The sequence below is a fragment of the Babylonia areolata genome, chromosome 14, assembly GCF_041734735.1.
Source record: "Babylonia areolata isolate BAREFJ2019XMU chromosome 14, ASM4173473v1, whole genome shotgun sequence".
Classification (NCBI taxonomy): domain Eukaryota; kingdom Metazoa; phylum Mollusca; class Gastropoda; order Neogastropoda; family Buccinidae; genus Babylonia; species Babylonia areolata.
The window spans coordinates 12,911,355-12,938,558 of record NC_134889.1 but is presented as its reverse complement, the minus strand read 5'-3'; the positions used below and the strand labels follow the sequence as shown (position 1 = coordinate 12,938,558).

The 27,204-nt window shown below is 41.9% G+C and overlaps 1 protein-coding gene across 4 annotated transcripts; it reads right to left on the bottom strand.

Annotated features, from left to right (window-relative positions):
• Positions 1–1,428: 1,428 nt before the first annotated feature.
• LOC143289829 (L-fucono-1,5-lactonase-like) lies at positions 1,429–18,645 on the bottom strand. Of its 4 annotated transcripts, none has more exons than XM_076599004.1 (8): positions 18,043–18,645; positions 15,236–15,397; positions 14,217–14,293; positions 8,233–8,390; positions 6,872–6,919; positions 3,735–3,848; positions 2,576–2,642; positions 1,429–1,975 (listed from the first exon to the last, which is right to left on the bottom strand). In XM_076599004.1, exons 1-8 carry the CDS (start codon positions 18,098–18,100, stop codon positions 1,787–1,789), a joined length of 873 nt encoding a protein of 290 aa, XP_076455119.1. In that variant the 5' UTR covers positions 18,101–18,645; the 3' UTR covers positions 1,429–1,786. The 4 variants fall into 4 exon arrangements, with proteins under 4 accessions (XP_076455119.1, XP_076455120.1, XP_076455121.1 ...); XM_076599005.1 differs by having other exon boundaries at positions 15,236–15,378; positions 18,043–18,644; XM_076599006.1 differs by having other exon boundaries at positions 18,274–18,644.
• Between the last annotated feature and the right edge of the window lie 8,559 nt (positions 18,646–27,204).

Sequence of the window (27,204 nt, the reverse complement as noted above, 5' to 3'; positions counted from 1 at the left end):
CTTTGAAAATGAATACACCTACAGGGACAAAGAAAAGAAAAAAGGTGGCACTGCATTGTTACGACACGCTCTTCTTGGGGAGAGCCACCCAAATTTCTGTTGCAACAAAAAGAGTAACACGATACAATACCTACCACTAAGAGACTGGTCTTCTGACAAAGCATGGGTGTCCTCACCACTGAGAGACTGGTCTTCTGACAAAGCATGGGTGTCCTCACCACTGAGAGACTGGTCTTCTGACAAAGCATGGGTGTCCTCACCACTGAGAGACTGGTCTTCTGACAAAACATGGGTGTCCTCACCACTGAGAGACTGGTCTTCTGACAAAGCATGGGTGTCCTCACCACTGAGAGACTGGTCTTCTGACAAAGCATGGGTGTCCTCACCACTGAGAGACTGGTCTTCTGACAAAGCATGGGTGTCCTCACCACTAACAGACTGGTCTTCTGACAAAGCATGGGTGTCCTCACCACTGAGAGACTGGTCTTCTGACAAAGCATGGGTGTCCTTACCACGAAGAGACTGGTCTTCTGACAAAGCATGGGTGTCCTCACCACTGAGAGACTGGTCTTCTGACAAAGCATGGGTGTCCTCACCACTGAGAGACTGGTCTTCTGACAAAGCATGGGTGTCCTTACCACTAAGAGACTGGTCTTCTGACAAAGCATGGGTGTCCTCACCACTGAGAGACTGGTCTTCTGACAAAGCATGGGTGTCCTCACCACTGAGAGACTGGTCTTCTGACAAAGCATGGGTGTCCTCACCACTGAGAGACTGGTCTTCTGACAAAGCATGGGTGTCCTCACCACTGAGAGACTGGTCTTCTGACAAAACATGGGTGTCCTCACCACTGAGAGACTGGTCTTCTGACAAAGCATGGGTGTCCTCACCACTAAGAGACTGGTCTTCTGACAAAGCATGGGTGTCCTCACCACTGAGAGACTGGTCTTCTGACAAAGCATGGGTGTCCTCACCACTAAGAGACTGGTCTTCTGACAAAGCATGGGTGTCCTCACCACTGAGAGACTGGTCTTCTGACAAAGCATGGGTGTCCTCACCACTGAGAGACTGGTCTTCTGACAAAGCATGGGTGTCCTCACCACTGAGAGACTGGTCTTCTGACAAAGCATGGGTGTCCTTACCACTGAGAGACTGGTCTTCTGACAAAACATGGGTGTCCTCACCACTGAGAGACTGGTCTTCTGACAAAGCATGGGTGTCCTTACCACTGAGAGACTGGTCTTCTGACAAAGCATGGGTGTCCTCACCACTGAGAGACTGGTCTTCTGACAAAGCATGGGTGTCCTCACCACTGAGAGACTGGTCTTCTGACAAAGCATGGGTGTCCTCACCACTGAGAGACTGGTCTTCTGACAAAGCATGGGTGTCCTCACCACTGAGAGACTGGTCTTCTGACAAAACATGGGTGTCCTCACCACTGAGAGACTGGTCTTCTGACAAAGCATGGGTATCCTCACCACTAAGAGACTGGTCTTCTGACAAAGCATGGGTGTCCTTACCACTGAGAGACTGGTCTTCTGACAAAGCATGGGTGTCCTCACCACTGAGAGACTGGTCTTCTGACAAAGCATGGGTGTCCTCACCACTAAGAGACTGGTCTTCCAACATTAAAGCATCACAGAAGTCTTTTCCCTGGATTCCCATACACTCCCAACATTCATTGAAATCTCCACAACTGACCTGAATTACACAACAAACTTGCATAGTCAAAACACAGACGTGTATCACAACTTGGTACATAATGTTCCATCACTTGAAGAACAGTTCACAACTTCAGCCCATAAAACCTGACAGCGTTGTCTCTAAAAATAGCGGCTTCATGGCCAGGTGCGATCTTCCTGACCAGCCGCAGCAGGATGTGGAAGACATCAGCATACGATGCACCAGCCATGCTGCACACCGGCCAGTCTGAGCCAAACATACAGCGATCAGGGCCAAAGCAATCCAGTATGTGCTGGAGATAAAAGATAAATCAATAAATGTTACAAAGAAATGACTGAAATTAAAAAAAAAACTTTTATTTCATGTCTCACTTTTTTTCTTTTCTTTTTTTTACGTTTTGGGGGCATAGAATATTGATTAAAAAATAAACTGTTCAATAAAGCTACAAACAAGACAAAATACTGAAAATAAATAAAGATTAAATGAAATTGGTATACACTTATTTATTGTTTGCAATTTATTTATCTAATTTTCATTTTTACAGACAACACTGCTCTGGAACAGCATCACAAACTGAAGGTGAAATTGAACCATTTCAACACTGGGGAGTTACAGCCTTGGCAGATTTCCACGCCATACTGATGCTGAAAATACAATGTTTGTCCTCCAAATTACATGTGGGCACATCCAGAAATACTGTAGAAGTTACCTCCCTTCCCTTATACACATATGCCTGCAGGAAGGTGAAACCCATTTCAGTGAGACAAAATTTGCGGCCAGATCAGTGCTTGGGTGCAGGGCTCAATGAGATAATCTGACTGATAAAAGAAAACAAACATCTGCAGCACATCAGAGGAAAAAAAGAAGAAGACTGAAACGAACAAGAATATACCTTGACATAAGGCTCAAACTGTTCCTCTTTCCAGTTGTTGAGATCTGCCTCTGTCACCATTCCAGATCTGAAAAGACAAGAAAACAGAATGTACTTTGGCACAGTGAATTTCTTCCTCAAAGTAAACATTTTTCTAAATAAATTCAGCCCACAAAGTACTGTGCACTGTAGCACTGCAGTTGTTCTGAATGAAGAAATTATTGCAGTGTTTAACCAGATAGATGAACCGTTTCTTAATTCAGCACTTTTTTTTTAACTCAGTTTCAAAACTATTCACTCCCAACGTTCAGAAAGCTGATTCTGGTAGTTTCCGAATTACTTCCCCTGGTTTGCCGGCAACATGACATGCAGACAGTTGAGGACTGACCTGCACCCTCAGGCAGCATGCACTGCACATGAACACACCCACCCACACATTTCACAGGAGGATGAACAGACATTCACCAAAACGGTTCAAAATAAATTTGTAAAAAATAATAACCTAACACATTTTTTTTAAGAACTGCAAACTGTTGGGAAGATGAAGACATCTGTGGGGATGCTGCCATCTCCAGCCATACCAATATGAGCAGTGTGCACAATGTGTCATACTGTGGCCAGTTTGGTTCAAACTTCTGCATGCATCATCTCAAACCCTGAGAAAGTGCTGGTGGAAATGTGTGGTATTAAATGAGTCACCATACTCTGTGACTGTCAGTGACTGGACCAAAAAGAATTTAATTTCATAATCATTGGTTTTTTTCTTTCAATTTTCAACAGTTCCACACAAGTAAATCAAGGAATGTCATTATCATTTACAAGAGCTGTTCCTCAATGCTTTCTTCATCCTAGATTATATTATGTTTGTAGACTGATGCCTTCAATATTCACGAAAACTTTTGTTTTCAATTTCAAACATTATTAAGATAGCAAATCAGAAATGTCTCTTAGAATGATCATTACTTTGAAATGGCAACAATAAGCCTAGTTTCACAGTTCCATTTTCAAAGAGCACACGAATGTAAGAGGTGGTTTTACTGCTATTTTCTCCAAACAGACAGGAACCATCACTGCAACTGATCAACTCCAGCTTCACTTCCCAGAAAGGGATACACTGCCCCTGAGGTGAGGTGTGGAGAACAGGGCAGACAGATTTCATATACTTGGCCTTAACACTTACAGTTTGCAGTAGATGTTGGGGTTAGCTGCTATCAACTTCATGCCGGCAGCCCAGTCATCTATCCGGCCCTCCTTGATGTAGGGTTTGGCCAGATGGTCCACCACCATCTTCAGCCTGACAAACAAAGGTATTCACCAGCTTCAGTCTGACACACAAAGGTATTCACCAGCTTCAGTCTGACACACAAAGGTATCCACCAGCTTCAGTCTGACACACAAAGGTATCCACCATCTTCAGCCTGACAAACAAAGGTATTCACCAGCTTCAGTCTGACACACAAAGGTATCCACCAGCTTCAGTCTGACACACAAAGGTATTCACCAGCTTCAGCCTGACACAAAGGTATCCACCAGCTTCAGTCTGACACAAAGGTATTCACCAGCTTCAGCCTAACACAAAGGTATCCACCAGCTTCAGTCTGACACACAAAGGTATCCACCAGCTTCAGCCTGACACACAAAGGTATTCACCAGCTTCAGTCTGACACACAAAGGTATTCACCAGCTTCAGCCTGACACAGGTATTCACCAGCTTCAGCCTGACACAAACGTATCCACCAGCTTCAGTCTGACACAAAGGTATTCACCAGCTTCAGTCTGACACTCAAAGGTATTCACCAGCTTCAGTCTGACACTCAAAGGTATTCACCAGCTTCAGTCTGACACACAAAGGTATTCACCATCTTCAGTCTGACACACAAAGGTATCCACCAGCTTCAGTCTGACACACAAAGGTATCCACCAGCTTCAGTCTGACACACAAAGGTATTCACCATCTTCAGTCTGACACACAAAGGTATCCACCAGCTTCAGTCTGACACACAAAGGTATCCACCAGCTTCAGTCTGACACAAAGGTATTCACCATCTTCAGTCTGACACAAAGGTATTCACCAGCTTCAGTCTGACACACAAAGGTATCCACCAGCTTCAGTCTGACACACAAAGGTATCCACCAGCTTCAGTCTGACACACAAAGGTATCCACCAGCTTCAGTCTGACACACAAAGGTATCCACCAGCTTCAGTCTGACACTCAAAGGTATCCACCAGCTTCAGTCTGACACACAAAGGTATCCACCAGCTTCAGTCTGACACACAAAGGTATTCACCATCTTCAGTCTGACACACAAAGGTATCCACCAGCTTCAGTCTGACACACAAAGGTATCCACCAGCTTCAGTCTGACACAAAGGTATTCACCATCTTCAGTCTGACACAAAGGTATTCACCAGCTTCAGTCTGACACACAAAGGTATCCACCAGCTTCAGTCTGACACACAAAGGTATTCACCAGCTTCAGTCTGACACACAAAGGTATCCACCAGCTTCAGTCTGACACACAAAGGTATCCACCAGCTTCAGTCTGATACAAGAAAGGTATCCACAATAGACAAACAGTATTTTGTTGACATGATACCCTGAGCAAGGACTGGTCAAAATGACTGGTGCTTTTCCATCCATCAATCGAAAGTTGTATTTTTAATCAGTCCTCAGATCTGTATGTTTTCCTTCACAACCCCTCAGTAACATGTTGTGACTCCCTTCATGATGAATAAAGTGACGCTGAGCTGACCTAAGTAGAATATTATTGTGCTCAGATATGCACACACAAGAACCTGTAGTCCATGTCAGCATAAGATAAAGACAGTGATTAACTGATCAGACAGATAGAACAAGCCGTACATTACTGATCAAACAGATAATGACAAACAGTGTATTACTCACCAGACATATAATGACAAAGAATACAGAATACTGATCAGACATATACAGAGAAACAATATATAACTAACCAGACAGATAATAACACAGAATACACTGCTGATAGACAAAGATTACATTACTGATCGGACATATAATGACAAACAATACAGCATTGATCAGATTAAGACAAAGAATACACTATACAGATTAGACAAAGAATACACTATACAGATTAGACAGAAAATGACAGACAATAATTGACAGGTGAAAACAAAGGTGCATTACAGATCAGACAGATGAAAACAAAGGTACATTACAGATCAGACAGGTGAAAACAAAGGTGCATTACAGATCAGATGGATGAAAACAAAGGTGCATTACAGATCAGATGGATGAAAACAAAGGTGCATTACAGATCAGACAGATGAAAACAAAATCAGACAGATGAAAACAAAGGTGCATTACAGATCAGATGGATGAAAACAAAGGTGCATTACAGATCAGATGGATGAAAACAAAGGTGCATTACAGATCAGACAGGTGAAAACAAAGGTGCATTACAGATCAGACAGGTGAAAACAAAGGTGTATTACAGATCAGATGGATGAAAACAAAGGTGCATTATAGATCAGATGGATGAAAACAAAGGTACATTACAGATCAGATGGATGAAAACAAAGGTGCATTACAGATCAGACAGGTGAAAACAAAGGTGCATTACAGATCAGATGGATGAAAACAAAGGTGCATTACAGATCAGACAGGTGAAAACAAAGGTGCATTACAGATCAGACAGGTGAAAACAAAGGTGCATTACAGATCAGATGGATGAAAACAAAGGTGCATTACAGATCAGACAGGTGAAAACAAAGGTGCATTACACATCAGACAGGTGAAAACAAAGGTGCATTACAGATCAGACAGGTGAAAACAAAGGTGCATTACAGATCAGACAGATGAAAACAAAGGTACATTACAGATCAGATGGATGAAAACAAAGGTGCATTACAGATCAGACAGGTGAAAACAAAGGTGCATTACAGATCAGACAGGTGAAAACAAAGGTGCATTACAGATCAGACAGGTGAAAACAAAGGTGCATTTCAGATCAGACAGATGAAAACAAAGGTACATTACAGATCAGACAGGTGAAAACAAAGGTGCATTACAGATCAGACAGGTGAAAACAAAGGTGCATTACATATCAGACAGGTGAAAACAAGATCAGACAGATGAAAACAAAGGTGCATTACAGATCAGACAGGTGAAAACAAAGGTGCATTACAGATCAGACAGATGAAAACAAAGGTACATTACAGATCAGACAGGTGAAAACAAAGGTGCATTACAGATCAGACATGTGAAAATAAAGGTGCATTACAGATCAGACAGATGAAAAGAATGGTCAGTTTATATACCACACAAGAACAAACCTTGGAAGTTCTGCAGATAGATGTGGAACATATCTGATCAAATGTGGCCTGAAAAAGAAAGCAAATAATAAAGTCACACACACACACATATGCGTGCACACACATACACACACACACATATGCGTATACACATGCACATACGCACACATACACACACACACACACACACATGCATGCACGTACATACACACATGCACACATACACGTATGCATGCACACACACGTATGTGTGTGTGTGTGTGTGTGTTGTGTGTGTGTGTGTGTGTGTGTGTGTGTGAATTTAGTTACAAACACAGTCAGTTTCATCCTGTATGATAATGCATGAACCTGTCTTAATCTGAATATGGAACTGTATGTCTGTATTTGACAAAGTTTCCAAATTATAAAAATGTGGGAAGCCATATCAGTTTGCTGGAGTAATTCCCTGACTTTGTTCAGTGACACTTGCTCAAGTGAATTATAACCATATTGTATTGGTAATATGATGTGCAGTTCTGTGGTTCCCTGTTGACATACTGTTCAAGCTAGTCAGCCAGCTGTGATGTGAAGGAACCAAGCAAAAAGATGTGTGTTCCTCTTTAGATCAAAAGATGTATGACATGAAATATCTTCATTGTGATCTTGGATTTATTCTTGTAGTCTGATGACATTAAAGTGTATAACACTGATTTTTTTAATCAACACAGAATAATACTTGCAAAACACTCAGTGTACACTAAGACCAAGAACATAATCAAGAGCCATAAGAACAGTGGTAAGATTAGCACAAATAGGGATAAGATATTTTCAGAGTATGATTTTTCTGTTTTTGGATCTGGTATGACAAAAGCTGAACCTGCTTGGTAATTTCATAGAAGTGATCATCACATAAAAGACACCGGTCCTGAAAGAGCCAACAAGATTATGGCTGACAATGTAAAGAGCATCATATGGTTTCATTCACTAATATCAAAGTGGTCACAAGTAAAATCACTTTCATTTGATATGCTAGCATCCAAGCAAAATGAGAAATGCTCTTTGTTATGACTCTCTCAAAATTGCAAGACCAAATATTTCATTTATGTCACATGAAAACTTGGATGTCTAATATAATCATTTCAAATATTACCTACACCCCCATACCCAAGGATCATGAATTTTGGCCAGAAATCTGGGCAGACATGTACATTTCTTACCATGGCTACAATGAATGACAATCTATGAATACCATGGCTACAATGACTGACAGTCTATGAATACCATGGCTACAATAATTGGCAGTCTATGAATACCATGGCTACAATAATTGGCAGTCTATGAATACCATGGCTACAATGACTGACAGAGAAACTCCGAAGAGGAAACATGAATGCAATGCTGACCTCAACAGCAAGTCAAAGGGAATGCCACGGTCTTCAAGGATGCGTAGCCCAGAAATAACATCACTTCTGGACAGCCAGTCTTCACTCTCCATGTCCAAAATATGCCGCACACCCACCACTTTGGAATTGCTTGCCAGTCTGTCCAGAGTTGGCTGTAGCTGCAATTGGCAAAGACTGAATTATACAATACTTCACACACACACACACACACACACACACACACACAGAGAGAGAGAGAGAGAGAGTATGTATACTCCCATGACAGATGACCCTGTTATGTTTGTTTCCATGGAAACATGAAAATACTAAACCCAAGAGGATAGTGCTTCCTGATTCCACCAGACACAAGAAAAACAACAACAAAACCTGTCTCCCACAAAGTCTGCGGCTGGAACAGACTGTGGAAGATATGTTGCTTTTTTAATAACCCAAACCATGTCACTAATACTGAGTACTTCCACACCTCCTGTCCCAAGTCTTCCTGTACTGTCCCAGGGAGCCAGGTGACAGGGGACATGGCTTCATGGAGTGGGGCCGTGGCCGGGTGGGGATGCACTTGACTGAGAAGCCAGTGTCCATGGGTTCAAGTCCCATATGAAGACCATGTTCTTCTTACTCCCCCCTCCACTACTAGATCTTGAGTTGTGGTCTGGGTGCTAGTCATTCAGATGACATGACAAACTGAGATCCCATTTCCATTATGTAAAAGAAATCACGGCAACAAAAGGGTTGTCCCTGGCACAATTTCTGCAGAAAAGTCCACTTCAAAAGTAAAACAAATGCACCCGCTTAATTGAAAACAGAAAAAAAGAAGTAAATATAGGTGGTGAGCAGCATGAATTTTTCACAGAGAAATCTTTTGTGACCAAAAGTAATAGAGTACAATACAATGATGCGTGTCATTGTGTAAGCAAAAGGAAGAGAAAGCACACACAAAGTTACCTGAAAATCACGTCAAATATTGCATGTCAGTTTCAGTACCTTTTGAAATTCTACACTCACTCACACCCTTTAATGCCAGCAAATCCATGCAGTAATGACAGTGGTGGCTTTTAATGCCAGCAAATCCATGCAGTTATGACAGTGGTGGCTTTTAATCCCAGCAAATCCATGCAGTAATGACAGTGGTGGCTTCTAATCCCAGCAAATCCATGCAGTAATGACAGTGGTGGCTTTTAATCCCAGCAAATCCATGCAGTAATGACAGTGCTGGCTTCAACAGCCTGGCCAGAATATAGAGAAACCTGACAGCTGTCACCTGCTTTCTCATTTTACACATGTCATTAATTCACCCAGCAATCTGCATATTCAACAGTCTAATAATGAGTGGTCACATGTGCATGTGCCAGAACACTACAAAGGAAAGGCTTACTGCTTTATGACATAGTCATGTCAGATTGTTTTTGGCTCAGCCAATTGCATGGGGCATGAAAATTCCTGCAATCTGTAGGATGTCAGTGAAGGGACTGTCATAGGAGGGATTCTTCATTAAATTCACAACTTCTAGGTTATACGACTGTGAAAAGTTATCCTTTGCCGAAGATTCTGGAATGATTCTGAATGAACATTTTTTATTTCATTCTTCTTTCCATAGCGTGTGTGTCTATGTGTGTGTGTGTGTGTGTGTGTGTGTGTGTGTGTGTGTGTGTGTGTGTGTGTGTGTGTGTGTGTGTGTGTGTGTGTGTGTGTGTGTGTGTGTGTGTTTGTGTCTGTGTGTCTGTGCATGTCTGTGTCTGTGTCTGTGTGAATATAGCTGTACATTAGGTTTGATATCTTATTGGAAACAGAAGTACAAATGACACAACCTATGCAGGATGCAGAAGTAGAAACATACTGGCCAAGTGTCTCCCATTCACCTCTGCATTCCGCTTCACTCATCTCTCAAAGCTGTCCTCAAAACAAAAAATGTGTTGCAAACTTTGAAGTGATCTGGATATGTTTCATTTAGATTAATTATCCAGAGCCATTTTCTTTTTTCTTTTTCCTTTCTTTTTTTTTCCAACATATTTATTCAGTTTTCATTGGTCGACATGTTACAAAGCAAGAAACTCAGAGAGCAATGGAAAACACAAAACATACAACAAGGGTTCGAATGAAAAGCAAACACAACTGTTGATATATATATATATAAACAAAATTTTAAAAAAACCCAACAAAAACAACATAAGAACACAGAGTGGCAGACTGGTTCAAACACAGACAGACAGATATACGTACACACTGTTCATATGCATTCCATACATAGATATGCATATATTCATACATCCATACATAGATATATATATATATACATACATACATATCAAATCACTTGAAGGCAAAAATCCTGATGATAAAAGAAGCGCATCAAAAACCAATCCAAATCCACAATGGATCCCGAGCTGTCCATCCTTCAGCTGTCAGCATGATTCATAGGACCCACACAGGTACAGAAGGCAGTGATGTCACTGACAGCATTGATGGTGTCAGCTGTCAGCATGATTCATAGGACCCACACAGGTACAGAAGGCAGTGATGTCACTGACAGCATTGATGGTGTCGGCTGTCAGCATGATTCGTAGGACACACACAGGTACAGAAGGCAGTGATGTCACTGACAGCATTGATGGTGTCGGCTGTCAGCATGATTCGTAGGACACACACAGGTACAGAAGGCAGTGATGTCACTGACAGCATTGATGGTGTCGGCTGTCAGCATGATTCGTAGGACACACACAGGTACAGAAGGCAGTGATGTCACTGACAGCATTGATGGTGTCAGCTGTCAGCATGATTCATAGGACCCACACAGGTACAGAAGGCAGTGATGTCACTGACAGCATTGATGGTGTCAGCTGTCAGCAGGATTCATAGGACACACACAGGTACAGAAGGCAGTGATGTCACTGACAGCATTGATGGTGTCAGCTTCTCTCACTCCTGTAATTCTCTCTCCCACTTGGTTGCTTGCTTCATGTGTGTGTGTGTGTGTGTGTGTGTGTGTGTGTGTGTGTGTGTGTGTGTAAACCCTACAATTATTTCATAAATTGCACAAAGGTGACTATTAGTTGCAATCAATTATATATATATATATATATATATATATATATATATATATATATATATATATATATATATATATATGTCAAGCATCTGGCAGAAAAAAAACCCAACATGGTTAGAGTTAGCATATGAATTATATTCTTCAATTTTTACACACCTTTCTTTTATCGAATCCAGAGAGTTTCAACATAGTTACCCCTCCAAAATGCATGATCAACTTTGAATTGCCTTTAAGTTTTCAACAAAAATTACAGTAATTATTATCTCTTACTCTTTTTAAATTATTTCATTTGAATATGGATGTAGTATTTTCAGCACACACAAAAAAAACATTTGTTTTACATGCACTTGCTATGATGCAGCAAAAGCTCCTTTGTTACAGTACATTGGTTTCCTACCATTTTCAGTCAACACATCATAGTGTATATATATATATATATATATATATATATATATATATATATATATATATATATATATATATATATATATGGTCTACAATTTTCTAGAGGTATGATGTGTGTTTGGAATAGAGTGAGGGTCTAAACATCTGTTGTTCTCCACAAAAAATATAATCTTCATACTACTTCACATTGCTGATTCATATCAAATATGAACAAGGAAATCAATATTCATGTGATATTTTTTCTCTGAAGTGCACATGCACACAAAAAATTGTCCATTATTAAAAAAAAAAAAAAAAAAAGTGCTACACATACATCATGGTTACTGAATAATCTGGATACAGTAACTTATTTCTTCCCAATGAGAACACATGATTATAACACCATGGCTCTGTGAGAAGTTTTTTGGTTTTCATAACAGAAAAAAAGTCTTATCATCTTCAAGGACATTTGTCCAGAATTGGTTACATTTAGATCATTTTGAGATAAACTCTGGAAACATTTACTGATAAGTGGCCACTGGGGGAAGTTATGTAACAGAAGATGCTTCCACTTGTGATTTGACCTTTGCATTAGTAAAAATACGATGCTCAGTGAAGGTGCTGTGGAAATCTTTTAAAGTGATAACAACAAAGTTGATGATGATGATGATGATGATGATGATAGTAATAATCAAATTACAATATGAAGAACATCAACAAAAATAAGGATAATAATAGTAATAATAATAATAAACAACTCAGTCTGGTACTTAGTTATATACATCTGCAGCACCAACAAAAATAAGGATAATAATAGTAACAACAACAAAAATAATAATAAACTCAGTCTGTTACTTAGTTATATACATCTGCAGGCTTTAATCACCACTGACATATTCCAAACACTCTAAAATTAAAAGTGCTTTGTGCTTAATGTCCTGTCCTGTGGTGTCACATCAAAGTGTTTTGTGTTTAATGTCCTGTTTCGCTGTGGTGTCACATTAAAAGTGTTTTGTATCTAGTGTGTGGTGTCACATTAAAAGTGTTTTGTATTTAATGTGTGGTGTCACATTAAAAGTGTTTTGTGTTTAATGTCCTGTTTCACTGTGGTGTCACATCAAAGTGTTTCATGTTTAATGTTTCATTGTGATGTCACATTAAATGTGCTTTGTGTTTAATGTCCTGTTTCACTGTGGTGTCATATCAAAGTGTTTCATGTTTAATGTTTCACTGTGGTGTCACATCAAAGTGTTTTGTGTTTAATGTCCTGTTTCACTGTGGTGTCATTTCAAAGTGTTTTGTGTTTAATGTCCTGTTTCACTGTGGTGTCATTTCAAAGTGTTTTGTGTTTAATGTCCTGTTTCACTGTGGTGTCATTTCAAAGTGTTTTGTGTTTAATGTACTGTTTCACTGTGGTGTCACATCAAAGTGTTTTGTGTTTAATGTCCTGTTTTGCTGTGGTGTCACATTAAATGTGCTTTCTGTTTAATGTCCTGTTTCACTGTGGTGTCACATCAAAGTGTTTTGTGTTTAATGTCCTGTTTCACTGTGGTGTCACATCAAAGTGTTTTGTGTTTAATGTCCTGTTTCACTGTGGTGTCACATCAAAGTGTTTTGTGTTTAATGTCCTGTTTCACTGTGGTGTCACATCAAAGTGTTTTGTGTTTAATGTCCTGTTTCACTGTGGTGTCACATCAAAGTGTTTCATGTTTAATGTTTCATTGTGATGTCACATTAAATGTGCTTTGTGTTTAATGTCCTGTTTCACTGTGGTGTCACATTAGAAGTGTTTTGTGTTTAATGTCCTGTTTCACTGTGGTGTCACATCAAAGTGTTTTGTGTTTAATGTCCTGTTTCACTGTGGTGTCACATCAAAGTGTTTTGTGTTTAATGTCCTGTTTCACTGTGGTGTCATTTCAAAGTGTTTTGTGTTTAATGTACTGTTTCACTGTGGTGTCACATCAAAGTGTTTTGTGTTTAATGTCCTGTTTTGCTGTGGTGTCACATTAAATGTGCTTTGTATTTAATGTCCTGTTTCACTGTTGTGTCACATTAAATGTGTTTTGTGTTTAATGTCCTGTTTCACTGTGGTGTCACATCAAAGTGTTTTGTGTTTAATGTCCTGTTTCACTGTGGTGTCACATCAAAGTGTTTTGTGTTTAATGTCCTGTTTCACTGTGGTGTCACATCAAAGTGTTTTGTGTTTAATGTCCTGTTTCACTGTGGTGTCACATCAAAGTGTTGTGTATTATGTTGTTTCACTGTGGTGTCACATCAAAGTGTTGTGTATAATGTTGTTTCACTGCAGTGTCACATCAAAGTGTTTTGTGTATAATGTTGTTTCACTGTGGTGTCACATCAAAGTGTTTTGTGTTTAATGTTGTTTCACAGTGATGTCACATCAAAGTGTTTTGTGTATAATGTTGTTTCACTGTGGTGTCACATCAAAGTGTGTTGTGTATAATGTTGTTTCACTGTGTGTCACATCAAAGTGTTTTGTGTATAATGTTGTTTCACTGTGTGTCAAGCACAGCAACATTCAATAACTGTTACCCACATGCTGATGTGTCAGGTCAAGGCCTGCAACAATGCCTTTGATGACGTCATGTTTCTCTGCCAGCTCACAAATCCAATCTGAAATAAACTTGTCACCATCGATCAACCTCTCTCTCCATGATCTCTCTCACTTTCTCTCTGTCACTCTCCTAACTGTTAGGCAACACATGCTTTTCATCCCCCCACCATTTTGAGCTATGAAAAAATGTTCATCAATTTTCTTTTCATTCAGGATCAACCCAGCTGTAAATTGCTTGCATATTCATTCTCTTTATCAATATAAATAATTATCTTTGCTCTCTCTCTCTCTCTCTCTCTCTCTCTCTTTGCACCTTTCTCCACCAGTTACTGATCTCCATTCTTCTTCTGGGTTTGTATGGAAATATAGTGTACATGTTGCTGTTATTAGATTATTGTATCACTTATATCACTGTATTACATTGCTATTGCTTCTTAAATATTTTTCTTCTTTCTTTGTCTGAGTAGTGAATACTAAAAAGAAAGAAAAACAATGGAAAAACTGTTCTTTTATTTTCATCCTGCATAAATAAAGATTTTGATATAGCTTATTTATTCATTCACAAATTCATGACCACTCTGTGTGTGTGTGTGTGTGTGTGTGTGTGTGTGTGTGTGTGTGTGTGTGTGTGTGTGTGTGTAAACAGATCAACAAGTACAAAAGTACCAACCAATCCACTCATTAATCATACTGATCATTATCACAAACTGACAGTGTTGCTGTGTGTATGTGTGTGTTTGTGTGTGTGTGTGTGTGTGTGTGTGTGTGGGTGTGTGTGTGTATGTGCTTGTGTGTTTGTGTGTGCATAAAATACAAACACACACACACACACACACACACACACACACACACACACACATATATATATATATATATATATATATATATATATATATATATATATATATATATATATATATACATACATATATTATAAATCAGAACTTACAATAAATATACATATATATATAAATATACATATATTATAAATCAGAACTTACAAGCTTCCTCAGGTGAGTTATTCAGCACCTGGACAAACACAGCGTGTCTGACAGGTGTGGGCTGCATGGCCAGCTGCAGGTCTCCCACAGTGAAGGTGCGGAACAGAGAGGACTCCTGGGCTGTGGGCCAGGGATAGGAAAACCTGTGCAGGTCCCAGATGTCTGGTGGGCACAGGTGCACAGTCATGTCACACACAGGTGCACAGTCATGTCGCACACAGGTGTACTGACAATTAAGGTCACGTCACACACAGGTGTACAGTCATGTCACACACAGGTGCACAGTCATGTCACACACAGGTGTACTGACAATTAAGGTCACATCACACACAGGTGTACAGTCACATCACACACAGGTGCACAGTCATGTCGCACACAGGTGTACTGACAATTAAGGTCACGTCACACACAGGTGTACAGTCATGTCACACACAGGTGTACTGACAATTAAGGTCACATCACACACAGGTGTACAGTCACATCACACACAGGTGTACAGTCACATCACACACAGGTGCACAGTCATGTCACACACAGGTGTACTGACAATTAAAGTCACATCACACACAGGTGCACAGTCACATCACACACAGGTGTACAGTCACATCACACACAGGTGTACAGTCACATCACACACAGGTGCACAGTCATGTCACACACAGGTGTACTGACAATTAAAGTCACATCACACACAGGTGCACAGTCACATCACACACAGGTGTACAGTCACATCACACACAGGTGTACAGTCACGTCACACACAGGTGCACAGTCACATCACACACAGGTGCACAGTCATGTCACACACAGGTGCACAGTCACATCACACACAGGTGCACAGTCATGTCACACACAGGTGCACAGTCACATCACACACAGATGCACAGTCATGTCACACACAGGTGCACAGTCACATCACACACAGGTGTACAGTCATGTCACACACAGGTGCACAGTCATATCACACACAGGTGCACAGTCATGTCACACACAGGTGCACAGTCACATCACACACAGGTGCACAGTCATGTCACACACAGGTGCACAGTCATGTCACACACAGGTGCACAGTCACATCACACACAGGTGCACAGTCATGTCACACACAGGTGCACAGTCACATCACACACAGATGCACAGTCATGTCACACACAGGTGCACAGTCACATCACACACAGGTGCACAGTCACATCACACACAGGTGCACAGTCATGTCACACACAGGTGCACAGTCACATCACACACAGGTGCACAGTCACGTCACACACAGGTGCACAGTCACATCACACACAGGTGCACAGACAATTACGGTCACGTCACACACAGGTGCACAGACAATTAAGACAAGTGACCTGTCTGGTAAATGGTGCTCACAGACAGGTAATTAGAACTCTGGTAATATGTATGTGCATGGACAATATATGTTCACCCAGACAAGTTGCAGTGGTGCACAGGTAAATGTATAATTTTGTCCAAGAAAGGTAATTGTTATAATGCATATGCCAGTAATTTGTTGAGAATAGGCAATCAAGGTACAGACATGACCTTGTTGCAATGAAAAGTTATTAGAGCCTCAATCTAATAGAAATCTCTTTTCAATTGTAAATGGTTTAACTGTTCAAAACATTTTTTATTTGGAACTGAAATACAAACAGTCATGCTGCATGGCTCCCAAATACAGTTTTAATTTGTAACAGTGTGTCAGTTTATGGCGGAGTGTAGCATCCCCAAGTCAAAGCACACAACCCCTTGTTTACCACCTCCCGACTATACCCCCTTCCCCACTCCTCCCCCACTTGAGACTGTTGGTCACAAGTCCTCCCTCCCCTCTCCACCTCCCCCAGCCCCTCATCCATGCTGAGTCCACTTGCCTGCTGCCTTGTTCAGCCACTTGCCAACACCCCAAAGTCTAACACAGCCACAACAATCAACCTCTCAGTCACCACTCCAACTCCCTCCTCCCTCCTCTTCCGCTCTCCTCACCCCACCCCCAACCCCTCCCCTGCTGGAGTGTGTGTAAGGATGAGGGCAGAGTGGGTGTGTGATGCCTTGCCATTGGTCATCTTCTTGTGACAAACCAGAGGTGGCCGTTTGCAACACTGTATACACATGGCATGTTTACAGTTAATCGGGTGATGAAGTAATTCTAAAGTGTATACACAGACGAGTGTGTTTGGCCTGCAACCCTACGCTTCTATACTAGTACTCTACCCCTACTTCCACCTGTCTTTTATTCTCACCCCTTTTACAACTATGAGAATGTTCATATACGACATCAACTACAGATCTTAATATTATCTGTATTTTGTATGGGGAGTAACCTAGCTAAACTGTAAAGATAATTATATGAAAATTCTTATGTCTTACTATCATTATTATTATTATTATTATTATTATTATGAACATTTACACCTAATCTTTTTTCAAAAAGGAAAAACTGAACACAAGATACCAAACATCATTGAAAACTATTCATCCACCCTAACCCCCACACGATACACACAAGCACACGCACAAACACAAGTCATAGCACACAATCGTAAATAGTACACAATCAAAAATACCACGAACAAATCCTGAAACTATCAAAACTCACTCACAAATAGACATTATAGTTCATACTGGAAACGTGTGAGCTGTTGAGAATTAGGGTCAAAGGTGGGTCTTCTGACAGGATTTGAAAGATTGCAGCGAAGATGAGTGACGGAGAGGCTGAGGAAGTTGATTCCAAAGAAAGGGGGCTTGGTATGAAAAACTGCCGCGATCATTTTTAATATAGGTATTATTTGTGCATACAATTCACTTACGGAAATGCGCATCCACACAGTCCATAGTCTCTACTTGTCCAGGTTCTGCATAATCCATTCTGGGTGCTATCGTTAAAGTTGTCTCGCACTTGTCACAGGCACGGTCAATCGATGGTTAAAGTTTAGTAACAGTGCTGTCAACAGCGCCACTGCTGTCTTGTGCTGTGTGTGTATCGAGCGCGTATCGTGCCTCCTATGCAACTCATACAGCAGACTGATCGTCGCACAAACCGTGAGTTTGAGGTCGTTGCTGGGTCGTTGACGGTGGGCGCGGCAGCACGGGGTGTGGCGGACTGCCAGTCCGCTGTTTCCTTCACCACGGGCACTCATCCCTCGACAGTGAGATTTCTTCATGAGTGATGACATCACTTTCATGACCGAACTCTGTTCGCGGTCGCAGCAACGGCTCGATGTTTTCAGTTGTAATCAGTCAGGCATCTGCTTGGCAGATGTGGTGTAGCGTATATGGCTTTGTCCGAACGCAGTGACGCCTCCTTGAGCTACTGAAACTGTAATCCGAACCGGAAATAATATATCAGCCATGTTGATGTGCGCAGGTTCAGCCCGAAACTCCCCCCGTCGTGTCGATACACCCCCGTGTCAAACTGAAGAAGACAACAACACCACACACATCCCCCCCCCCCCCGCCCCCCCCTACGGGGGATTATTGACACGGGGGGGGGGGGGGAGTATCACGGGGGAGCATCGACACTGGAGGGGGGGGCGGGTATTGACACGGAGGAGTATCGACACGGGGGGAGTATTGACACGGGGGAGTATCGACACGGGGGGGGGGGGGGAGTATTGACACGGGGGAGTGTTGACACGGGAGAGTATCGACAGTGGGGTTGGAGTACACGATCGACACGGGGAAGTATCGACAAAAGGGGGGGGGGGGGGGTAGTATTGACACGGGGGAGTATCGACAGGGGGGTGGGGGGGAGTACATGATCGACACGGGGGAGTATCGACAAGGGGGGTGGGGAGTATTGACACGGGGGGAGTATTGACACCGCGGGGGAGTATCGACACGGAGGGAGTGGAGGGGGAGAGTATCGACACGGGGGGGGCGGGGTGAGAGTATTGACACGGGGGAGTATCGACACGGAGGGAGTGGAGGGGGGAGTATCGACACGGGGGGGGGGGGGGCGGGGGGGGGGGGGTAGGGGGGTATTGACACGGGAGAGTATTGACACGGGAGGAGCACTGACACGGGGGAGTATCGACACGGAGAGGGTGGAGTATCGACACGGGTGGAGTATTGACACGGGGGAGTATCGACACGGAGAGGGTGGAGTATCGACACGGGTGGAGTATTGACACGGGGGAGTATCGACACGGAGGGAGTGGAGGGAGGGGAAGTATTGACACGGGAGAGTACCGACAGGGGGGGGGGGGGGGGGAGTACATGATCGACACGGGGGAGTATTGACACGGGGGAGTATTGACACGGGGCAGTATCGACACGAGAGGGGAGTATTGACACGGGGGAGTATCGACGCGGGAGGGGAGTATTGACACGGGGCAGTATTGACACGGGGCAGTATCGACACGAGAGGGGAGTATTGACACGGGAGGGGAGTATCGACACGGGGGGAGTTATGACATGGGGGGGGGGGGGGTATCGACACGGGGGGAGTATTGACTGACACAGGGGGGAGTATCGACAAGGGGTGAGTATCGACACGGGGGAGTATCGACACAGAGGGGAGTATTGAAACGGGGGAGTATCGACACAGGGGGGAGTATTGGAACGGGGGAGTATCGACACAGGGGGGAGTATTGAAACGGGGGAGTATCGACACAGGAGGGAGTATTGGAACGGGGGAGTATCGACACAGGGGGGAGTACTGACATGCCGGGGAGTATCGACACGGGGGGAGTATTGACACGGGGAAGTATTGACACGGGGAAGTATTGACACGGGGGGCAGTATCAACACAGGGTGGGGGGGCGGGGGTGGGGAGTATCGACACGGGGGAGTATCGACACAGGGGGGAGTACTGACACGGAGGAATATCGACACGTGGGGGTGTAATGACACGGGGGAACTGAATATTGACACGGGGAGTATCGACACGATTCATCCGCATTACCTGATTGATTCGAAATGACGTGCCGAGATCTCTTTCCTTGGACGTCGATTCAATGTAGCCTTTTCAAGTTTTCTTCCGCCGGGTTGTGTCGTGTCAGTCCTGTCGCACTGGCTGGTCTTTCAGTTTCTCTTTTATCACAACCGTGACATACTTTTCTGTATGAAATTCGATCTATTCGTGTTTTTCACACAAAACTGTTTATTTCACAATAATGTGTGTCGTGATTCGTTTCGTCGGAACGAAATCAGGCAGTCAAAATTAGAGAAAAAAAGATAATAAAGAAAAAAAGCATATGTAGCCCTCCCCTCAGTCCCCCTTCCCCCATACACACAGTCACTCACACACACGGCACACTGACACTGTGATACACATGCCAACAAGCAAACACACATACACACACACCAACACAAAACATACACGTTCACACTGACGCACAAACCCACCCCATCAAATGCAAAAAGCAAAAGCAAATTCTGAGTAAAAAGACGTAAAATCGCCAAACAACTGGACACAACTGGACACAACACACACACACACACACACACACACACACACACTCGATCGATCCTGGCACACAACAGTGTAAAGTGATAACTGACTTCGAATCGATTGACGGTAAAATATACCGAAACAATCTTTCGACCCATCAGTTTAAAAAAAATAATAATAATAACCCTTCCTGAGTAAGAAACAAGAAACTCACAAGCGGAAGGAAAAGAAAACTTCTTTCCTAAGAAACCTGTTAATTACAACTCTATAGTTGCCATTCTTTTCAAGTGAAAAACTGACGCTTTTTCTACTTGACTGAAGAAGGCTGTCTCACCACCCCAACCCGGCCTCTGCTCTTGTTGCCCCCCCTCCTCCCCCCTCCCCCCCTCTCTCTCTCTCCCACTCCAACACTCACCGCCCCCTGGTTATCAGTATCTATATAAAAATTTTAAAAAAAGATTATCATCATATCGTTACTGACCCGGTGGGTCAACATCTTAAGTGTCCGCAATTACCAGAGAACGATGGTGCACGGTAACCCCTTCTCGGACAAAAAAAAAAAAAAAAAGGAAGTAAGGAACAAAGTACCCCTCTCCCACCTACACCCACATCACACACACTTTCACAGAGAAGCGGATTATGTGGGATTTCCAAGAGTTTTGGACATGACTTCTTTTGATTTTAACAAGATTGCGGTAAAAACATCGGCCTCAATCATCGTGATAAAGAGTAATGTTTAAACTTGCTCAAAGTTATAAGTAAACAGTACTGGGGACAAGATACAACGATATTGAAACATTTATCATCATCACTTATTCGATCCAAACTATCGTATGGACAAGAAGTCTTTTTCAATGCTCCAAAGTATTTGTTAACGAAACTTCAAAGCATTGACTGTAAAGCATATAGACTTGCCCTTGGCTTACCTTTCCACGCACCAACCCTCGGAACATATAAAGAAATAGGAGAATTACCTTTGGATGAATACCGAAACCTGGCATGTGCTAAATACGTATTGAGAAGCTCAACAACTGAAAATTTTACATCGGAGGAAGTAAGAATTACATCTGAAAACAATTTCTCAAAAAGAGCTAAATCGATATCTTATCTAACACCAATTGGCACGTTTGTGTCAAACCTTTTCCAAAAGTCCGAAATTAATCCAGATAATGTAGACACGCAGAAAACAGTAAGTCCATGCCCCATTTGGGAGATGAGTAAAGCACAGTTTGATATCAATCATACTGATATTGCAAAAAAAGAAAATCCAAATATCATGGCAACAGAAGTCCGATTACACCTTCAGAATCGATACCGTGAACACTTACATATTTACACAGACGGCTCACTCCTAGACAATGGCCAAGCAGGTTCAGCTTTCGTTGTACCAAAACTGAAAACTGAACGATCATACCATATTGGTAAAGATCGGTCAATATTCACAGCTGAACTTATCGCTGTTCTTATGGCTTTAAATTATATTCTTGATCTTCCAGTTTGCCTTCCACAAGTCTTATTTTGTGTTGATTCAAAATCTATATTATACGCTTTAAACCCATCAAATTGTAAGAACAAGTCCAAAATAATAATAGAAATAAGTCACATTGTACATCTTATGAATTTGAGAGGAACACGTATAACTTTTTGTTGGGTTCCTTCTCACCTTGGTCTCCTATATAATGAATGGGCTGACAGGGCTGCAAGAAAAGGTGCAAAACACCAACAGGGAACCACATACCTTTATGTACCTTTGTATAAGAGGGGTACCGCTTACTAGAAAAAGCATCATGGAGCAAAGTCAGGGAAGTATACCAGCAAAATGGCAAAGTTTTAAATAAAAGTATAAATAATATTCAACAACCGGAATCTATCAATCAGTCAAATACATTCAGTAATTTATTCAGATTAAGACAAATTCGGGCACTATCAAACAGGATAAAGCTGAACGCTTTTATAACAAAGTTCAGCAGAGATGTTAAATGCATATGTGGAGAATCTATTTCTAGAAAACACATACTCTTTGAATGTCAGAGTCTGAAATCGTTTTTACCAAACTTCTCGGAAAATTCTTTTGAATGTATTTTTGACAATTTCAAGATGCTATCTGCTATTGCAGAAGGTTTGCTGCATAGTCCAATTGGACATTTGTTATAGTTGTTACAGTTGTTTGATGTTAGCGTTTCCTTCTATATTGTGCCTATGTCTCCCGTTTTAATGTCTTATTTTTTCCAGTGCTCTGTATCTTTCCCCACCACACACACACACATACACACACACACACACACACACACACACACACATGCGCACACACGCGCACACACACATACATACACACACACACCATTTTTCACCCTCTGCCCAATACCGTTCCCTCCACCACGCCCCGCCCTCCACCCTCCCGCCCCCCCCCCCCCTTTTTTTTTTTTTTCGTCTGATATCACTTGAAGTGGAAGACGTTAAACTGAAGACTACTACTACATCGGCCTCAATCATCGTGATAAAGAGTAATGTCCCTTGCAATTATTCTCGATGACATCATATTCAAGATGCCGAAAAGGCGTGCACTGGGCGGCGCTGATGCAAAAGGTTCAAAAAGGATTTCGTCTTTCTGTATCAGCGACGCCAAGCCTGATACACTCAGAAAAGGTAAGTGGTTTGTTTTTAATTTCACTGTCAATCAGTTGATACGGGGAAGATAATTTTAGTTCCAATATCACAAATCGTGCGCTCGCTCAGATCTAACACAATTTTTTTTTTTTGGTTTGAGTACCTCCACTAGCTTTGACTGGCTATTTCATTTAGTGGTATAATAGAAATGCTTGGTGCAGCAAGTGAGTCATATAGGCTTTGCCTTTCTTGTTATTACTAGTCTCCATGTCCTTTTACTAGTTGAACTTTCTACTTGTTTACTAGTATGGCTTGTACTAAACAATCTTCTGGGTTGTTTTTTTTTCTTTCTTGTTTTGCAGGCAAGTCACCTGTTGACATTGCAAAGATATTGGGTGGTGAAGGATCCCTGCCAGACCACTCCAAGTTAAACATTGGGACAAAACATTGGGAACCACCAGTGCAGTATGTATTTTTCCAGTAACTGTTTTTAACAACAAGAACAGAAAGTTTCGTGCTGAGTGGCTACAGACCTACAAATGGCTTTGTTGCTCACCTTCAATGAATGGTGGATTTTGTAAAGCATGTGCCTGCTTTCCAGTGTAATGACCTTGGCCTTTTTGTGAAGAAGCCTTAAAAGCACTGGACCAAGGCAGCTGAGGAGATTGAGAAACACCAGCAGTCACAGTACCATAAAGATGCCATGATTAAGGCTGAGTCGTTCGTTGCAAGCATGAGAGATCCAACAAAAGCGGTCAGTGTCCAGGTGAATGAAACGTGCACTCAGAGGAACAAGGACAACAGGGAAGTTCTGAGAAGTGTCATCAAGACAGTCCTGTTTTGTGGCAGTAACGGTCCTCCTTCACGAGGTCACAGGGATGACGGACATGGATAAAGACAATCACAGCAACTTCAATGCCCTTATCCGTTTCTGCATTGATTCTGGAGACACAGCTCCTCAACAGCATCTAGAGTCCTCTCTTTCTGGCAAGGGTCAAGCCACTTCCGTCAGCAAGACGACCCAGAACATCATAGAACTCATTGGTGACTACATAAGAGACAAACTACTCGCCGAAGTAAAAGAGGCAAAACACTTCTCTCTTCTTGCTGACGAGGTGACTGATGTACCTAACTGGGAACAGCTTGCGGTTACCTTGAGCAATGTAGACTCGTCCCAAGTCATAAGAGAAGAGTTTCTTGCTTTCGTTCCTTGTGAACACATCACAGGCGAAGCACTCATGGAGCAAATTCTTGGTTGCCTTCAAGAGTAGGGTCTGCAGTTTGAGGACATCAGGGGCCACGGGTACGATGGAGGCTCCAAAATGGCTGGCAAGTTCAAAGGAGTGCAGGCAAGGATCACGGAACTGAGTAACAGGGCTGTGTACTCCCACTGCGAAGCCCATTGCCTCAACTTGAGCATCTTGAAAGCCTGTGATGTTATGTGCAGAGCGTCTCAAAATGTTCGGGACAATGAAGGAACTCTCTCTCTTCTTTGCACTTTCTCTGGAGAGGTAGCGCTACTTGGAGCAAGTCTAAGCGCCGTGTGACATCACTAACATGCGAAATCTTGTTGACCTGTGTCACACGCACAGGACTGAAACTCACAATGCATTCGAACCCCTAACCAACCAGTTCCAGTACGTAGCTGACATAGAAACGAAAAATGAGGACTGGGACGGTGACACACTGACAAAATGGCATGGATTGAGAGCGGCCATCACTAGCAGTGACTTCATGGTCTGGTTTGTGGTGACAAGGAACTGCCTGAGGTATATCAAGCCCCTCTCGGTTGGCCTGCAGAAAGCACAAGACATCACCGAGGCATACTCACAAATTGAAGACACAGCTAGTGCACTCAGTGACATTCGAACCGATCTGAATCGAATATTCACAGCATGGTTCACCGAAGCATCGGAGCTTGCACAACGTTGGCATGGCCAGTGTTCACAATTTGCCAGAGCAGACTGCACACATTGGAAACCAAACTGGCTTCCTAAAATGTTGCAATGTGTTTCTACCTATGTGATTAATAAATTTAGGACTGTGGTCAGTAGATTTGCATAAGATTTGTTTTCAGTGTACAATATTATGTGTGATACCAGTGACAATATTGTAGTTTTTGAACTGTGGTGTACTGATTTGCATGAAATAAGTTTATGGTTTACAGGTTTTTAATGTGCCATATCATGTGATAGATCAGCGACATTACGATGCCGTCTTGAGTTCTTGGGTTTTCCTTCAAACCGGGCTTTATCCTGTCTCTTTTGCATCTTTCAAGTCTCCATCCCTGTCTACTGACAGCACTTTCTAACTCACATGCAAACCAATATTGAGTTTGTTTTGGTGTGTTACCCAGACCCTCTGCAAAGTGTGATCTGCAGGTGTGTTTTACAAATGTCGAAAGAAAGAAAGCATGGCTCAGTTTAACATAACATTTTGTTCAAGAGTACTGAAACATTTTACAACATTGTGACCAATATTCTAGAGAATTTGCAGAGAGAAAAGTTTGTATTCCAATATATATATCTTTATATATATATATATATATATATATATATATATTTGTATATGCCCCGCCCACCCCCCTCCAAAAAAAAAAGAAAACAAAAACAAAAAACAACAACACAAGTTACCATTAAATTTGTGTATTGATGACGAAGCATTTATCAGAAGTTACTGGGAAAGTATTGTTTGGATTATCTGTATATTTCATATTATAATGAAGCTCAATACACATGGATTTTGCAAAACAGATCCAACAGTCTTCATTTAAAAAAAATTCATGGAATTCATCTGCATCAGTTATCACAGTAATGCCTGTGTAGAGTACTATGAATGATGAAAACTGATAAATGTGGAAAACGCGCGCGCGCGCACGCACACACACACACACACACACACACACACACACACACACACACACACACACACACACACACAGAGTAACTCACTTCGTAATCAAAACAAAAGAATCACAGTTAAATCATACTGATATAATTTTCAAAGAGCAAAAATTGTTTCCATCAGAAGCAAGGTGTTGCAAAATATTCCAGTGCAACACTAATGGAATACAAACTCTTTACGGAAACCTTATGCCTGGCAGTGGTAATGATTTCTTTCCACTGGAGAATAATTGCATGTTTCAAACACACACTAACACACCTATAAGTATAATCAGTATCAATCTGGATGTGTGTGAATGGATACACTCACACTGTCAGTGCGTAAAAGATTTGATCAGTCAGTGTACCTTGAATGATGAATAAAGATTTTCTTCTCTTTTTTTCAAGTTTACAGTGTACACATGTGGATGGTGTGTGCGTGCGCACACACACACGAGAAAGTGTCTAAATGTGTGAATAACAAGTGTCGCTTTCTGTGTCAAGATCTGGGGACAGGGGGTGGGGTGAATCACTACCACAAACAGAAATAAAGTACTTGAAATGAACAGTTAAAGTGCATCACAGGCATTTAAAAATGGTGAAAAAACCCAAAAAAAACACAACCCTATAACGCTTAATTACATATTGTACTGAGTCAAAATATAGTCGCACAGTGACAGTAATTTATTAATTGTCACAATACAGCTGCAAGAGAATGAAAATTGGGAGGGTTCCTTTTATCACTGATGCAAATTGCAACAGAAGCGCACACATAAAAAGCTTTAAAAAACAAACAAAAAAGCCCAACTTATTCTTACTAATGGATGTTTGACTGCTCTAGGTGAGCTGGATGAATAGACTTTAGATTATAAATTGTTCTCATCCAGCACTGTTCTCCTCCATTTCTGTGGAAATTCCCGGAAATGGCATTCGTCGCTAAAGTACCAATTGAACCCCTTGCCCCAGAACTAACCTTTTCATGTCTTTTTGCATTTACTCTGGTCGTAAATCATTATTGAATGTAATCCCTGGTTGAAATAAATTAGAGAAGAGACAGAGAGCCTCTGAATATAAATTGAGTACATAGT